The sequence below is a fragment of the Cornus florida genome, unplaced genomic scaffold, assembly GCF_030987335.1.
Source record: "Cornus florida cultivar Cherokee Brave unplaced genomic scaffold, ASM3098733v1 CherokeeBrave_3.0.0_Hap2_Chr07, whole genome shotgun sequence".
NCBI classification, from domain to species: domain Eukaryota; kingdom Viridiplantae; phylum Streptophyta; class Magnoliopsida; order Cornales; family Cornaceae; genus Cornus; species Cornus florida.
In genome coordinates, this window is record NW_026775577.1 from 51,765,187 (window position 1) to 51,783,750 (window position 18,564).

Below are 18,564 nucleotides of genomic sequence, written 5' to 3' on the forward strand. Positions count from 1 at the left end.
GCCAACTGCAGAGAAGAAGAAACAAAAGGGACAGAAATGGTGCCAAGCTGAAAATGATAGCGCACTAAATGACAATCAATCTGAAAATGCTTCGTGCGCTCATGAAAAGCCAAATTATGTTCCATATGAATAGCACTTTGTTATCATAGTACATAGGTGTTGGATCTAAGAAAGGAACACCCAATCATCAAACAACCATTGCAACCAAACTATCTCCGCAATAGTAGCAGCCATGGCGCGATACTCAGCTTCAGCAGAAGAGCGAACAACAACTGCTTGTTTCTTGCTTTTCCAGGAAATTAGAGAATCTCCTAAAAAACGACAGAAACCAGTCTATGGGATCCCTAGCCCAATCAGCATCAGAAAAAGCTCGAAGCTCCAAAGCTGATGTAGAAGAAAATAATAAACTCTGGTGTGAAGTACCTCGAAGGTAGTGCAAGATATGAAGAACTGCAGCCCAGTGAACAGTAGGAGAATATACAAACTGGCTGACAATGTGAACAACAAAGGTAAGATCAGGTCGAGTTACAGTGAGGTACACTAAACTGCCAACTATAACTCGATATAAAGTGGGATCAACCAAAGGGACACCATCAATAGAGGTATAATGAACATTAAGCTCTAGGGGAGTCTCAACTATCCGAGTATCAGTGAGATGAGATCCGCGAATAACATATATTGCATACTTAGACTGAGAAAGAAGATAACCTTTAGGAGAATGAGCTACTTCAATGCCAAGAAAATAATGCAGAGGACCAAGATCATTCATCTCAAACAGTTGCTGCAATTGGGATTTTAAGAGAGCAATACCATCAATGTCATTACCCGTCAGTATTTTTTTTATATAAGTGTATTAGAAAGCGTTCAAAATTGGAACGCATCCCAAGAGCTATGCAAAAGCCGAAGCCAAAAGAGGAGTCCTATAAACCCAAAGAACCCAAAAATCCACAATTTCATTTAAAGATATACAATTTCTTCCCATCACCCAACTAAAAAGAGAGCTAATAATAGAAAATCTCAGCACCCCAATGGAGGATTCCTCCTCATCAAAAGATATTATATTCCGCTCTTTCCAAAGACTCCACCAAACACAGAGAGGGGTCGCCCTCCAAGAGTCACGAGCGTGGGCCACCACCCTGTGGCCCCTCCAAACGTTAATCAAATCCCTTGAAGCCCAAGGCATAACCCAATCGACGCCAAACAGACCAAAAATAAGACTCGAAAGTGCTTGATTATCATTAACTCCGGTGAAATCCTCTGTCACTTTCCTTTTTGCTTTCCCTCTCTCTGTTGGCTTCGTTTTTTGGTTTGCTGTTGCGTGGATCTGCTCATGAAAGTGCTTGATTGTCAGAAACAATCTTACTTGGAGGTTGCTCGCTTACCTCGCCTGGATCTGAAAGGGGAGGTGGAACGGATTCCTTCCTCGAGGGATCATGTGTTTAGGGTGTGGATAATCTAAGTACTTCCTCTCGTGAACGTGTTCTTAGGGCTTGTCTTGTTGGGAGATTTGACAGAGAGGTGGGGTCTTTGGAAAATATTGAAGATTGGGCTACGAAGACTTGGTTGATTTCGGGAGGAGTTAGGGTTAACTCTTTGCCGGACGCGCTTTTGTTGTTCCGGTTCCCGTCGATGTTGGAGGCTTATAAGGTTCTGGACTGGGGCAAGAAATCTTAGGGTGAGGCTCAACTTCTTATCGATCCCTGGTACTATAGGGTCGGGTGTTCTCGATTGAGATCGAGGCAAAACTTCCGGCGAGTCATTTTGTATGGTCTGCCGTTGCATCTTTGGTGTCAGAAGCTCTTCGTTGCCATTGGTGAGGCGTGTGGCGGTTTTTAGGATGTGGAGGCCTTCGAGATAAGTGATACGGAAAGAATTGTGCTTACTGTGGCTGGCGGCGGAGTGATTCCGGCGAGTGTAGTTGTGGAGGATGGAAGATGGGCGTTCAAAATTTCGTTATCTGAAGAAATTGATCTGACCATGGTTCCGCTGACTGGGATATGTTCCGGAAAAGGTGATTTGGGCCCACCTGCGGCGTCGGCTAGCGTTCCTCGTTTGTCATACAGGCATGGAGGTGGGGTTGGACCTAAGCCGGATTTCCAAAAGGTGGAGGTGCAGAAAAGCCGGGCTCAAGGTCAGGGACGTGTGAACCGCCACGCGCCTAAGGCGAGTGGTAGTGGGAAGGCTGCGTCTGGAACACGTGGTTGGAGGAGAAATGATGCCCGTTATGAGCGGAAGACAGCTGCCCTTCCTCGTGCCGAGTCACGTGCTTCTCAGGATTTTTTGAATTCAACTTCGGTTAGGCCGGATGGTGTTGGGCCTAGCTTGCATGGGGCTCATGCTGTGGGCTCGAAAGTGACTGGGAAGGACTATTATGAGCAGGGTGGGTCTGGGCCATTCTCTGGGCCGAGGCGTTTTACTAAGTCCGTTAAGCGGGATGAACGATCTAAGCGTTCTGGGCCTCTTTTTTCTTCTGGACCAGCTCAGGTGAAGCCAAGATTGGCTAAGGATAGGATGGTTAAATGGGGCCCAAACAATCATCTCTCAATTTCCTTTCAAGGTGGGCAGCCCAACCCATCTTTAGAAGCGGCTCAAAACCTTGACATTCTAGAACTTGCTTTGGACACGTCACAGAGAAGATCGACCTCACGTTTTTGGTCGAGGAAGGAGAAGGCGAATTGGGTGAAGGTGAGTTCGAGTATGACGAAAGGGGTTGGGGCTTGTCCGAAGACTTCAGGCATGGGTCGTGTTGTTAGAACCGGCTCTCGGGTAACAGATTTGAGTTTCTTCAGTCTCGGTTTTTGGGTGATGACGAGAAAGGCGACTGTGTCTCCATGAAGAAGGATGGTCCCTCTCGGAGTTTCTCTAAGCAACCTAGTAAGAAATGGACTAAGAATGACAAACAGAAGTGGGTAGCTCGTAAGGATCCTCATTCGTGTTCAGGTATGTCAGTCCCGTTTCGAGATCGAAATTCTTCATCTGCTTCTATCTCTGCTTCTACTCCTTCTTGTGAGTTGTTGAGTAGTAAGGGGGGGAGGTTCTTGACGGGAGACAGCATGTGTTATCGCCTGTTCTTGAGGTTGACACGGTGGAAAGGTTGAGCTCTATGGTTGGCTCGGAGTTTGGGATTGTTGGGCCGTCAGAAAGGGATGGGACGGTTAGCTTGTCTGGTGACAGGGATTTTGATCGTTTTTGTGTCAGGATTGCTGAGACTTGTTCGGAGTTTTCTCGGGATGATTCTTCAGGGGAGGAGATGGGTAGGCCGGTCAAGTCTCTTTTGGGTGGTTCGGAAGTGCTGTGTTTATCCTTTAAAGGAGATCCAGTGGCTTGTTTGAAGGGTCTTGTGCCTGATGTGGTGACTGTTTGTGTGGGTAAAGATATCCGAATTTCTCTCAGTGAGGAATCAGCTTCCCTTTTGGTGAAGGAGTTACAGAAGCATAGATTTTCGCATGATGATCAAACTGTTGATGGTAACCCGGTCCCGTTCACCCAGAATGGAGTTTTGGATTATGGAGAGGATTGGATGTCACCTATTGAGGAGGCATTAGAGGCCAAGGGAGGTGTGACAGATGGGAGCAGGTTGGAACAGGGCAATTCTCTTGATTTGATTGTGTGGGAGGAAGAGGGCCTTGCTAATTTGGGGGTGGTTGACCCTTTGGCAGTGGTTCATCCAGAGGAGTTGGGCAGTAAGGTGTGTAGGCAGGAAGGTGAGGACACTGGAATGGAATGGGTCAAGGTTGTTACTAGTGATCTGTTGGGTGTCTCTTGCAACGTCAACCGTGATCAGGCCTTAGCAATCCTTCAGGCCACAGCAGAGGGGAGAGAAGGGGAGATGATTCAATTTTCCAGAAGAAGGAGAAGTAGGAAGAAAAAGAACCTTACTCCGGGGAAAGGGGAAAGGGAGTTAAGGAATCTGTGTTGTGATGTGAATTATGATAGAGTTATTGGGGGGGGAGAAGGTGAGGGGTAATGCTAAGGGAGGAGGGAGGGTGAAGGGGGTGATGGTTTCCTCATGAAGCTTCGAATTTTATCGTGGAATGTCTGTGGTCTAAATGACCCGGGCAAGCAAAGGGTGGTGAAGATGGCAGTAAGGAAATAGGGGGTGCATTTGGTGTCTTCAAGAAACTAAGGTTGATTCTATGTCTGATCGTGTGGTGAAAAGTTTGTGGGGTAACCGATTTGTTGAGTGGGAGGCGCTGGATGCTGTTGGGACTTCAGGAGGTGTTCTTATCATGTGGGATAGGAGATGGTTGGCTAAGGTGGATGTTTGCAGAGGGAGATTTTCTCTGTCTTGTGCATTTGTGATGGAGGAGGATGGCTTCACTTGGGGTTTTTATGGGGTGTATGGGCCGGTTGACGATGGTGCGAGGGATGGTTTGTGGGAGGAGTTGAGTGGGGTGAAGGGGAGGTGGTCTCTTCCTTGGTGTGTGGCAGGAGATTTTAATGTGGTTAGATCCCCGGCGGAGAGATCTACTGATGGTCCGTGGACTCAAGCCATGATGCACTTTTCTGATTTTATTGATTGTCACCAGCTTATCAATCTCACTCTTAAGGGAGCTTCTTTCACTTGGTCCAGTGGAAGGGAAGCTCCAACTTTTTCTCGCCTTGATAGATTTTTGATTTCCGATGAATGGGAGGAGAAGTTCCCGGATGTTGTTCAGGCTGTTTTGGCTAGGTTGACGTCGGATCACATTTCCTTAGTTTTGGACTGTGGAGGTTTGAGATCTTGCAGCACTCCTTTCAGATTCGAAAACATGTGGCTTCGTGCGGATAATTTCCAAGAATTTATGCATTCTTGGTGGGAGGAGAACCTGGTGGTGGGTACCTCGAGCCATATTCTTGCAGGAAAGCTTTGACTCCTGAAAAATAATCTCAAAAGGTGGAATAAGGAGGTGTTCGGGAGTTTGGTGTGGAGAAAGAATAGGGCTTTGGCTGCTATTGCTGAGATTGATAGATTGGAAGGGGAGGGTGGTATTTCTGATTCTCAACACAATAGGAGAGCAGCTTGTCAGGCAAAATGTGTGGAGATTGCTCTTTTGGAGGAAATCTTGTGGCGCCAGAAATCTCGGGCATTGTGGGTCAAAGAGGGAGACCGAAATACGAAGTTTTTTCATAGAACTGCCAATGCTCATAGGAGGAGTAATCATATTGGGCGGATGTGTATGGATGGGGCGGTCTTGACTTCGGAAGAGGAGGTGCGAAGCGGTATTGTCTCTTTCTACCAAAGGCTGTATTCTGAGCCTCTTCGTTGGAGGCCACGTCTTGATGGTCTTCACTTTGATTCTATTTCTGCCTTGGAAAGGGATGGGTTGGAAAGACCTTTTTCAGAAGAGGAGGTGCTGAAGGCGTTAAAGATTTGCAATGGTGATAAGTCTCCAGGCCCAGGTGGATTTACGATGAGATTTTTGTTGGAAAGCTGGGAGGTGGTTCGGTATGAGATTATGGGCACCTTTCATGAGTTTCATTCCACGGGGCGGTTTGAGAAATCGCTTAACGCATCTTTTATTGCCCTTATTCCTAAGAAGGGGTTGGTGCTTCTAATATCAAGGATTTTAGACCTATTAGTTTGATTAGGTGCATTTACAAGCTCATCGCAAAAGTCCTTGCCTTTAGATTGAGGGAGGTTCTTGATGGAGTTATTTCTGAGTCTCAGAATGCTTTCAATGGGGGTAGACAGATCCTGGACTCCGCCCTTATTGCCAGTGAATGTGTGGATTCTAGACTTTGTAGTGGGACTCCTGGTGTTCTTTGCAAGCTGGATATCGAGAAAGCCTATGATCATGTCTGCTGGAATTTTTTGTTCTATCTGTTGGAGAGGATGGGCTTTGGTGAGAGATGGAGGAAACGGATTGTTTCATGTGTTTCCACTGTCAGATTTTCGGTGTTAGTGAATGGGTCTCCTTCGGGTTTCTTTGGCAGTTCTCGTGGTTTGAGGCAGGGGGACCCTCTCTCCCCACTCATTTTTATTATCGTTATGGAGGCTCTTAATAGGTTGATGAGAAGGGTGGTGGATTTGGGTTTTATTAGGGGTTTCAAGATTGGCCCTGACTCAGCTCAGCAGATGGAGATATCTCATTTACTTTTTGCGGATGACACTATCGTTTTTTGTGAGGCAGAGGTGTCCCAGTTAAGGTATTTGAGATGTGTTTTGGTTTGTTTTCAGGCTGTTTCTGGCTAGTTAACATGGGAAAGAGCGTGATTGTTCCTGTGGGGGAGGTTCAGGAGGTGGACACTCTGGCTGCTGTTTTAGGGTGTGGGACGCAACGCTTTCCTATCTCGTATTTGGGTTTGCCGCTGGGGGACTCGGCCAGAAGGGTGGGAACATGATTGAGCGGGTCGAGAAAAGATTAGTTGGTTGGAAAAAGCAATATCTGTCAAAGGGTGGTAAAGTTACGCTAGTGAAGAGTACTCTGTCAAGCCACCCAACGTACTTTCTTTCGCTTTTTCGGATTCCAACCTCTATTGTTGGAAGAATTGAGAGGCTCCAACGGAACTTCCTTTGGGGGGGTCGCGGAGAGGAGTTCAAGTATCATCTTGTCAAATGGGAGCAGGTTTGCAAACCTATTCAGTTGGGAGGGCTTGGTATTAGGAGATTGGCCCCTTTCCATAGTGCTCTTCTTGGCAAGTGGCTTTGGAGATTTGGCAATGAAAGATACAGATTATGGAGAAGGGTTATTTCGTGTCGCTTTAGGGAGGAGAGAGGTGGATGGTCAATTAGACCAGTCAGGCTTGCTAGTGGAGTGGGGGTGTGGAGGGCCATTAGAAAGGGGTGGGATGTTTTTTCCAAACATATTAGATTCAGAGTTCGGGATAGAAGTAATGTCCTGTTGTGGGAGGATTCATGGTGTAAGGATAAACCATTGGCTCTTTTGTTCCCCAGGCTTTTCAGGATGTTGACAAACATGCTATGGTTGCTGACTGCTATCACCTTGATAGCGGAAGGCTGTCTTGGGATGTGCGCTTCCGGCGACCTTTTTAGGATTGGGAGTTGGATGATGTCACTGGGTTTTTGGCTCTCCTTTACAGACAAGAGGTGGAGGGTTCTGGTGTAGATTCCTTGATTTGGGTGCCTTCTTGTCAGGGGATGTTCCAGGTTAAGTCCTTTTTTGTGTGCCTCTCTGGTTTTCATTGTACCAAATTCCCATAGAAAACAGTGTGGATGTCTAAGGCGCCTCTTAGGGTGGCATTTTTTGTGTGGACTGCAGCTTGGAGTAAGATTTTGACTTTGGACAACTTGAGAAAGCGAAGGCATATAATTGTTAATCGGTGTTGCCTTTGCAAGATTAATGGGGAGTCAGTGGATCATCTTCTGTTGCATTGTCATGTGACTCATGATTGTTGGAGTTTGATTTTTAGCTTGTTTGGTATTCATTGGGTCATGCCTCGAACCTCTCGGGAGTTGTTGGATATTTGGAGGGGCCAATGGGTGGGGGCTCAGGCGAGAGTTTTCTGGAGGGTGACCCCTTTTTGCATTTGGTGGAGCCTTTGGAAAGAGCGGAATGGTAGATCTTTTGATGGAAAGGAGTCCTCCATTGTGGTGCTGAAATTTTCTATTATTTGTACCCTTTTTTGTTGGGGTCAGGGGAGAGACTACTCTTCTCTTGAGGAGATTGTTGACTTTATGGGCTCTTTGAGTTCATAGGTTCCGTTTTGTCTTTGTATAGTTTGGAACGTGTTCCCCTTTTAAACGCTTTTTAATACATTTTACTTATCAAAAAATAAAAAAAAATAAGACTCGAGCAATCGTAAGCCACGGGACAATGCAAAAGAAAGTGATCCACATACTCCATCATTTTTACACAGACAACACCATTCTTCTCTTTCTCAGGTTGCCCAGAGTCAAAATCTTGCCCCAAGCTGCAATCCAAACAAAAAAAGCCACCCTGAGAGGAGCCTTTGAGTGCCAAACATTTTCCACGGGAAGTTGGAGCCGTGAAACCCGGAGAGGCAGAGAAAAAAGGAACGAACCTGAAACGTCCCCCGAGGAGAAGGCACTCAAGTCAAGGAATCCGAACAAGTACCATCCACCTCCTGTCTATACAAAAGGTCCAGCAAGCCGGTCACATCGTCCGACTCCCAATCCTGAAAGGATTGTCGGAATCACACGTCCCAAGTAAGCCTACCGCTATCAAGCCGATTTTAGTCAGCTACCAAAACATGTCTATCAACAGCAATCCTAAACAACCTTGGGAACAAACAAGACAATAGGCGATCCTCACACCAAGCATCCTCCCAAAACCGAACATCCCTTCCCTCCTGAACTCTGAATCTAATGGGCTTAGAGAACTCATCCCATCCATTCCGAATGAATAAGGAAGTTTCGAAGAACACTCTCAAGTCTTCCAACAATAGAGGAAGGAATTTGGAAAAGCGAAAGATAATAAGTTGGAAGACTGGACAATGTACTCTTCGCCAAAGTAACCTTCCCACCCTTTGAAAGATATTGCTTTTTCCACCCAGCCAACCTTCTCTCGAATCGCTTTATTACCGGGTCCCAACTTCCCACCCTCCTTGACAAATCACCCAATGACAAGCCCAATTAACAAATAGGGAAGGAGCTCGTCCCACACCCTAAAATCGTGGCAAGAGAAGCCACCTCCTGAACCTCCCTCACATGGACAAGCACACTCTTACCCACGTTAACTTTCAAACCTAAAACTGCTTGAAAGTAAACCTGAGCACATCTCAAGTATCATGTCATCAACGTACAAGAAAAGAACAATACGGCCAGCAGAAGTAGAGCGAAGAAAAAGAGCAGAATCATTATAATTGGATCAAAAAGTCAAACCAAGCCCTAGGAGCTTGTTTGAGACTATACAATGCCTTTTTAAGTCTTTGTGACAAACTCCACTCGTGAACAGATGCAATAGCAATCAATGTGCAACCAGTCGTCATTTTGGCTACAGGAGCAAAAATCTCCTCATAGTCAATACCATACTCCTAGGTAAATCCTCTTGCAACCAAATGGGCGTTATATCGTTCTACAAAATCGTCAAACTTAGCCTTGATTTTATAGACCCACCGGCATCCAACTGCATGTTTTATCACGGGGTAAGGACACCAAGTCCTATGCGCGGGTCTTTTGCAAAGCAGAATGCTCTTCATCCATTGCTGGTTGCCAAAGAGGATCAAAAACAACCTCCTTATAGGAGGTGGGCTCAGAAAGAGAATAAAGAGATGCTAAAAAATGACAGAAAGTAGTAGAATAATAAGAATTAGAAAAATAGAAGGGTCAGGACACTTAAGAGGGTAACGAGGTGGTGTAGGATCCACATCATTAGAAACTAATGGAGAGCCTGCCGAGGGAGGCAGAGGATATGTACATGCAGAAGGGATTGTTCTATTCCTGCGAGCATAAGTGTGAATGATAGGAGGAAAATTCTGGTGTAGAAGAAGATAAATCATCACCAATAGAAGACTACTAGAAATGTCATCAAGGAAAGGGATCAATATAAACAAAGATCAAACTTACTTAAAGTGCTAGGACTAGAGGGAATAGAAAAGAAAGGAATGTGCTTAAGAAACACCACCTGACGCGGTACATAAAACTTTTGAGAAATAGGATCATAGCATCGATACCCCTTTTGGCCTTCTCCATAACCGAGAAAGACACACATGGCAAAACGTGCAGATAATTTAGTACGAGCGGCTTTGGAGAGGAGAACAAAACAAATGCAACTAAAAACCTTCAAGGAAAAATAATCAGGAGGCTTACCAAACAATCATTCGAAAGGAGAAATACCGTAGGTAATAAAAGCTGGGATTCAATTTATTATATGAAGAACAGCCTCACCCCAAAAATTGCGAGGAACACTAGTAGATAACGAAAGAGAACGTGCAGTCTCCATGATGTGCCGATGCTTTTGCTCAGCAACATCATTTTGCACAGGAAAATTGTTGAATAGTGCCATTAGATTTCAACAGATCAAGAAAAGAACTATAATTATATTCCCACCTAAATCACATCTAAAGCATTTGATAACAAGAATATTGAGTGAGGATCACAGCACGAAAGCACTGAAGATAGAAAAGAATTTAGAACGACACTTCATAAGATGAATTCAACAATATCGACTATAATCATCAATAAAAGAAACATAATATCTATAGCCTCCTGTAGTAGAAATAGGAGCAGGTCCCCACACGTCATAATGAAGTAAATCAAAAGGTGCCGCATAAATAGTTGAACTCTTATTAAAGGGTAAATTAGAAAATTTTGCAAGTTTGCAACCACTGCAATCAAAATGATCATGCCTATCTAAATTACCCAAAACACTAGTGGAAGCTAAATATTGTAAACGAAAACTAGAAAAATGTCCAAGGCGGGAGTGCCATAAATAAAAATTAGATGACTTGGAACTCAAACAAAAAGAGGATAAATCAACAAAAGTAGCAAATATTGCTGGAACATGCAGCTCCTCCCTCTCTATGGCCTGTCCTAAGGCTGAAACTTGGGCGGGCTAACCCAGCCCAACCCAGAAGTTTTGAAATTGGGACTTATATTCACAAATTAGGTTCATGTTCAGGTTGAGTTTTGTCAAAACCCAGACATATTCGGGTTGGGCTCGGGCTCAACCAGAACCCAACCCAAAACCCAAAAAAAAAAATTTCTCTTCTTTCTCTCTCTGCCGCCGTCCATGCACTTCTCTGCAATCCTAAAACGAACGGCAAAGCTTGAGAGTTGAGAGGGGGGCATGCTTGAGAGTTGAGAGACAGTGGCTGAAGCTTGCGAACGGCGAACCCGAACTGGAACAGCGGGCGATGGAAACAGAAAGAAATGGGTTTTGATTTTTTGAACAATCTGAAATGATATGCTGATATGGGTTTTGATATAGGTAAATAGGTTTTGAACTTTTGATTCTTGCAGACAGACAGATAAACTGAAATATATGGGTTTTGAACTTCTGATTCTTGTTGATTTTGTAGTTTGCAGTTGCACAGAGAGAGAGAGAGAGAGGGGGGGGGCAATTATAGAGTTGAGAACGAGATGGAGGTGTGTTTGGTACCTAGTCCTAGGCTTTATCCCCTTCTTCCCAACTTCCATTTATTCGTCTTGTAACATAGAGATGGAGGCGATTGGGGAGGCTGAAATGATTTGCCCTAAAAATATATATATTTTTAATAATAATACAATTAAATATATATAATATACATATATATATATATATATTTCAAAAAAAAAAAATTATATTAAAAAAAAAAAAACGCAACCTGTCAACCCGACCCAACCCGCCCGAAAATATTCAATCCGGGTTCTAACCACAACCCATGTTAAGTACAATTCGGGTTGGCCCAACCCAACCGATTCGGGTTGAGGTTGGGTTGGGCCAGCCCAACTTGCAGCCCTAGCCTGTCCCAATCAGTTTCTTACCATGAAGATCCTGCACAGTACAACCGATGGAAGAAAAATGAACAGAGTATCCAAAATCAAAAATTGGCTAACAGAATTTAAATTCAAAGTAAGCTGAGGAACGCAATAGACGTCAGGAAGAGATAAACGAGGAGAAATAATAGTTCCAATACCAACCAATGACATAGGTATACCATTGGCAACAAAAGCTGATAAAGATGAAGGAGGAGAGAAAGTAGATGTGAACAAAGAAGAATCACTAGTCATATGGCGTGTAGCACTTGTGTCAAGTGGTCCGAGATATACCTGAAGAGGCCAGAGAAAAGAAACCTAGAGAGGGAGATATTGAAATGGTATTCAGTTGTGATGGGTAGAAAGAACATTCTGTAATTGGTCAGCAATCCATGACAACTTAGGACATATCGCATCCCCAGGTGATGTCTCTTCTTGTTGCCCATGGATTACCTTACTAATTTAGAACACTGAACCATCTTTTAAAATAAATCAACAAAATACAATTTGTTCAATCTGTTTTATCAATAATGCAACCAAGTATTACTGCCCAATTATGCCCAGGTCTGTATACAAACAGTCTTAGAACCACGAAATTACATAATGCAATTCTGAAACCACAAAAAGATTAGTCGCTGTAGAAGAGTAGTTCCAGTTTGCTTGTCACTTTAGAAAAAGTGCTGAGAAGAGGATGCGACAATTCAACTTTGGTGCAAACTTAAGATCAGCAAGGTTGATCGTTCTTTGCAATGCAAAACAGAGAACAAGAAGGTTGACGGAGCTTTGCGATGCAAACAGAGATTCTAGAGTCAAAATCTTCCCCAGTACTGACGTCCAAGCAAAGGCCACCTTGGCATGTTGAAGTTCTCCATTATTATTAGTACTCTTTTTGTTAGGTTTTTGGAAGAAATTGTAATTCCATGGATGAGATCGTTGATTTTTTGGACTCTTTGAGAGTTTAGAGGCCCTATTAGGTCTTCTGTTGTTTCTGAGGGATGCATTCTCCCTTTTGAACGCTTTCTAATACATCTTCACTTATCAAAAAAAGTTTGAATGCAAAGAGGAGGTGAAGTGGCAGAGAGAAATTCAAACAAAGTCCACTGGTGATATTCAACCAAAGCCTATGTGATGCGACTGAAATTGCTGTGATATTTGCAATTGATGGAGATGAGGATCAATGAATGAAGGTTTGCAATGAAACCACTATGGTTGCTGGTTGCTGTTTCAATGATGCAATTGCTAATTCCGTGCGATGCAAAGCCAAAGAGAACAAATCTGTGCAAACCCAAGGAGAACAGGGGCAGACAACTGTTGTGAGTCAAGGTCGTGAGCCAAACTGAGGTGCGAAGATGGACCAGGAACGTAAACTGGAACTGCCGAGCTTGCGTTGGCTGTAATGATGCATGGTGATTGAAATGTTGCGATGCAAAGTCGAAGCAGATGCAAAGTTGTGATTGCAAATTTAGGGTTTGTGATTGCTGAGATGCAAGAGATGGTGCGAACAGAAACATAAAATCGATGCTATGTTGTGAGACAGCACTGCTGAGAACAAAGAAGAAGAAAGAGAACCAAGAAGAGAGACGCAAACAGATTGCAACTAGGAAATTGCTGATGCGAACTGATTGCTGATGCGATTCCTACCACAGATGCAATTGCCGCAATAGGATTGTGAAAAATCGAAGAATAGAAGAGAAGATGATTCTGAATGCAAAGTTGAACAAAGCCTAGTAAGGATTCTGATCTTCAGGGCCAGAAACTAACAAGCTGTCATACCATATAAAGATTTGTGCAATTAGAATAGAAGAGGAAAATATGAGTGTTGTATTACTGAATAATCAATTGCAAAGTAGAGACTAAAGTAATAAAGAAATAACCCCAACTAAAATAAAGAAAAAGACAAAGCTACCCTTACTAACGTGAAATACATATAAAAATATAATAACTATATCAATTTCATCCCAATTTGACTTAATGCATAAGTTACTTCTTTAAGTTGGAAGAAGAACATCATTAAAGTAAATTAGATGTATCAACACAAGATATACTAAATTGATATAATCTGTTCCAAGCTGACACTCACTAAGTGACTGAATGAAAGTTGGAAGCCATTATCATGTGGTTAGACAGGACTCACATTTTGAGTAAACTTCTACTCTTGGAATAAACTATTCAGGAACTTTTTTTCTTTTTTCCTTTGTCTGCCAGGTGGGATGGAGAATAAAATTTTCAATCCAATTTTGCTGCCCCACAAAGAAAAAGGAAAGATTTTGGCTAAAGATTTTCCTTATAAATACAAGTGAAAAAAGATCACATAAAAAGCAACTCCATGACAAATAGAAAGCATTATGAAAATCCATCAGGATCCAAACAAAATATTCCCGAAATGTAAAACATAATATAGGTTAACAATATACCAAGAGAGAATTTCAGTTTACATGTCAGCCATGGAACAAATCATGGATTAGCTTATTAATTTTTTTATAGATAGGATTAATTTATTTGTCAAGATCCACTTGTATGTTCAGTAGATTGCACTAAGGGCCTCCAAATAAAACTTCCAAGTAAATAAACTGCATTTGGAGTCGAATCCAAAAAAAGTAAATAAGAAACAATGTCCCAGCTTGAGTTGGTTTGTTCTAGGACAACAACAGTTGAAAATGGTAATTGTGGGAATGGATCCACTTTGTTGCTATACAAGTGACATATAAGATTTTCCAGTTAGCTGCCCCTTGAAAATTTAGGGATCTGCCACTTGGTAGGTTTAACAAAATCCAACTGCTAAACCAATGAGAATGAAAATAAATATACAAGATCTCACCTGTAATTTAGATTCAAAGTCCTCAGGGGACCACTGCATTGGATTACACTCATGGTTCAGTTCAAGTTCTCCAGCAGCAACCTGCGGCCAAGTTATTACAGATTTAGCACATAAATTAACTAAAAAATTGGTAGAAAACCAACAAAAATCCATATCTACTTGGATAAATCAGGATATAATCGAAACAGACAAATACAAACTACTTCTTACTTAGCCATTTACCTCTCCTATAAATATTCTCTCCCTCAGGTTTCTTCAAATATTCGATGCTTTTCCATTTATTGTCACACAAGTTGTTCATTTAATTCTATTCTAGGTGCATACAAACAGACTATATAATTGTCCCCAGCTCATAACATGATTTTTATTAATACTATCTTGTATCCATCAATTTTTTTATTTTTTTTTTTGACAAGTAAGAATTCATAAAAGAGCGTTCAAAAGGGGAGCGCATCCCTCAAAAACAACACAGGCCAAATAGGGCCTCTAAACCCTCAACAAATCCAAAAGCTCTACAAGTTCATCCAAGGATTTACAATTTCTTTCAAGAACCCAACAAAAAAGGGCACTAAGAATGGAGAATTTCAGCAACCCAATATGATTTTCCTTTCCATCAAATGATCTCCTATTTCTTTCAGGCCATAGACACCACCAGACACACAAAGGAGTAGCCCTCCAAGAGTCACAAGCTTGGGCCCCCACTATACATCCTCTCCAAGCGTCAATCAAGCCTTTGGTAGACCGAGGCATAACCCAATGAATCCCAAACAAACCCAAAAACTAAGCCAGCAATCTCAGCAACGGGGCAATGTAAAAGAAGATGATCAACCGTTTCCTCATCATTCTTGCACATACAACACCAATTCACTACGATCTGTCTTCTTCTCTGAGGTTGTCCTAGCTCAAGATCTTTCCCAAAACGGATGTCCATGCAAAAAAAGCTACTTTGAGAGGCGTTTTTGTTCACCAAACGGCCCTCCATGGAAATAACAATCCAGGAGCATCCACCAAACAACACGATAAAATGACCGAACATCAAAGCGCACATGTGAAGATGGAATCCAAACGCAAAGGTCAGAAGTCTCCTCCACTATCTCCTGACGATACAACAAATCCAAAAAATCTATAGCATCCTCCATCTCCCAATCCTGAAACAGCCTCCAAAACCGAACATCCCACGCCATCCTTTATATTTCATGGAACTTTATCCCCACCAGAATCCATGTACCACTGTCATCATTTCAAATCTTTGTTTTTTTAAAAAAAATTCCCCTGCCTAAATAGCACCATCCATGCACTAGGGACAGCTGGGGAAAATGTAACATAATGTTCAAGAAGAATTGGCACAAAACCAAAAGTTAACAAACAAACAAGTTATTTTTTCAGGTTGCGTTATTATATAAATTCATGCATATACACGGATATAAACAATTATTCCTCCTTTGTTTTGTTCTTGAAAGCTGAAAAGGTATATATCATGCAAGGGTGAGAAAAGGTAAACGAAAAATCCTACCCCTCCAGCACCAGCGGCCATAGCAGGAGCAATGAGAACATTAGCTTTTCTCAGAACATCAACTGCTTCAGGGGTACAGGGCATGTTTGAACCTAAGGGACATATTGTGATATAGTTACTAACAATAAGATGATAACAATTGTAATAATAGAAATGAAAAATAGAAAGAACTAAAACCATCAAGCATCATATCAAGAACCACTACCTTCTACTAGTATACGACAACCTGAATTAACCAAATTAATGGCATCAGACTGATCAATTTCATTTTGTGAAGCACAAGGAAATGCGACATCACACCTTTCATTCCAAGGTTTTGCTTCATCATAGTACTTCGATCGAGCATAGGTCTTTGAATAATCTCTGCAAATGTCACTTAATGAATAAGGACAAATTAAAATTATTACACAGTGCAATTTGTTATAATGATAAAGCAAACGAACCTCAAACTTCTTTGTTGAGCTTTAATATCTCTCAAAAATGATATTTTCATGTAATCAAATCCATCCTCGTCCACCAAATAACCCTTCGAATCTGTACAACATTAGTAGGCAAAGGCACACATTTATACAAACTATTTATAAACGTTATCTAGTCATTGTAGGGACTTGATTACAAGTGTCATTCCTAAAGTCCCTACAAAACAAGAATTAATGAAACGCCACAAACAGATGCATGATGAGAAAACAACTCCTCATATGACGGAAGAGTAACATATCAGATGGCTGTGTTCCACATTTTTCATATTTGTCAAGAGAAAACACCATAAATGACCTAAAAAACATTATACTACTAGCTTCAATTACAAAGGAAGCAAAACAATTTCCAGTCATTTTAACTCGAACATATCTGATAAGTTAATCATATTCTTCCGCAAAACATACTTCTTGAAAACAAATGCCCAAGAGAAGCCACGTCAAATCAATTATTAATATGTCTGATTCAAGTTGCACAAACTAAGATGCTTGAAGTAATCTTCTAACAAGTTTCGACCAACAAAATCATTAATTCACTTCAGTGAGGAAAACAAATAATGGAACTGGTCAATTGTGTGTTAATATGATAACTGGCGAACATATCCCAAAGAATTGAAAAATCTGGATATTACTAGATCAGGCGTATAAAACTTACCTGATACCGTGATGGGAATAGCACCGTAGGCGAGAAGCTTCTCTAGGACATGCATTGCTATCTTTCCAGAACCACTGACAACACATCTGGAGAAGCTCAGAAAAGAGATAGCAAATTAACCACTTTTTTTTTCCAATAAGTAAAACAAACTCACAAACCCATTTTGCCCTATCTAGGACTTGAACCCTCAATCTCCTCTTTCGAATGGTGGAGGAGATACCACTCAAGCTAATGCTTCGAGGCAAAATTAACAACTTTGAAGATAAATTTACCAGTAACTAAAATTCTACGTATATTTTATTGCTTTTGTAAATGACACAGTTAAGAACACCACCAACCCCCCCCCCCCCCCCCCCCCCCCCCCCAAATAAATAAATAAATAAATAAATAGAGTATACTTACTAACCTCTTTGAGGTTTCTAACAATGCATATACACCTCCCTCAAAAATTTAAAATTACAGGCTATAATACTTGAATCAACCATTGTTCTGTAGACAGTTTCATATTAGGAACTTTTGGAGGTTACAGACTTCCTAGCATTCATTTATAGACAGGTGGTGGTCGGGGTGGGCATGGACAAGATGTTGTGGGTGGGAACCCCGAGAGAAGTGTTCGAGGTCAAGTCCTTCTACAAATGCATGTTGGAGCGCCCTGGCCTTATGTTTTCATGGAAAGCCACTTGGAGGACGAAAGCTCCACTGAGGGTGGCATTCTTTGCATGGACTGTCGCCTTGGGAAGCATCCTTACTATTGATAACCTTAGAAAAAGAAATCATAGTGTGGTTTACAGGTGTTTCATGTGCAATAAGATGGGGGAATCTGTCAACCATCTCCTTATTCATTGCTCAGTGGCTGGGGATGTTTGGGCTATGTTTTTGGTTGCGTTTGGTCTTCCATGGGTGTTCCCAAAATCCACGGTCGTCAGAGATGCTTGGAGGGCCACTCCCCTTTGTATTTGGTGGGGTCTGTGGCGCGAAAGAAATAGGAGATACTTTGTAGGAGAGGAGTCTCCCATTTGGGCTATTAAATACAATATTCTTACTTCTTTTTTTTTTTGGGTATATGTGCGGGATTGTAATTCAAAGGATAGTCTTTTGGATTTTGTGGATAGCTTAAAGCTATAGAGTCGATTTTGGTCGGCTGTTGTCTTCTTTGGGAATGCTCCCCTTTTGGGTATATGGGCGGGATTGTAATTCAATGGATAGTCTTTTGGATTTTGTGGATAGCTTAAAGCTATAGAGTCTATTTTGGTCGGCTGTTGTCTTCTTTGGGAACGCTCCCCTTTTGGGTATATGGGCGGGATTGTAATTCAATGGATAGTCTTTTGGATTTTGTGGATAGCTTAAAGCTATAGAGTCGATTTTGGTCGGCTGTTGTCTTCTTTGGGAACGCTCCCCCTTTTGAGCGCCTTTTATAAAACCTTACTTATCAAAAAAAAACAATACTTGGATCAACCATTATCTAATATATTTGACTCTTTTCCTTTTCCCAATAAAATGTAATAACACACATGCGGTCATACCCCATGCAATTGCCAGTTGCTCTTCACCATAAGTTATGTACAATTCAAACCATTCAGGTGATTCCTAAAAAATTAGCATGATGAAAGAAATAGGAGATACGTTGAAGGAGAGGAGTCTCCCATTTGGGCTATTAAATACAATATTCTTATTTATTTTTTTGGGTATATGGGCGGGATTGTAATTCAATGGATAGTCTTTTGGATTTTGTGAATAGCTTAA

General features: G+C 42.0%; 1 protein-coding gene across 1 annotated transcript in view; it reads right to left on the reverse strand.

The window, feature by feature from the left end:
• The window catches only part of LOC132267191 (uncharacterized), a 45,719-nt gene that overhangs the window by 15,890 nt on the left and 11,265 nt on the right, over positions 1-18,564 (reverse strand). Inside the window, exons 10-14 of the mRNA XM_059768275.1 lie at positions 16,822-16,907; positions 16,134-16,224; positions 15,896-16,053; positions 15,691-15,782; positions 14,178-14,258 (exon numbers count right to left, since the gene is read on the reverse strand). Coding sequence (XP_059624258.1) covers positions 14,178-14,258; positions 15,691-15,782; positions 15,896-16,053; positions 16,134-16,224; positions 16,822-16,907 — 508 coding nt within the window. The remainder of the gene's footprint in view (positions 1-14,177; positions 14,259-15,690; positions 15,783-15,895; positions 16,054-16,133; positions 16,225-16,821; positions 16,908-18,564) is intronic.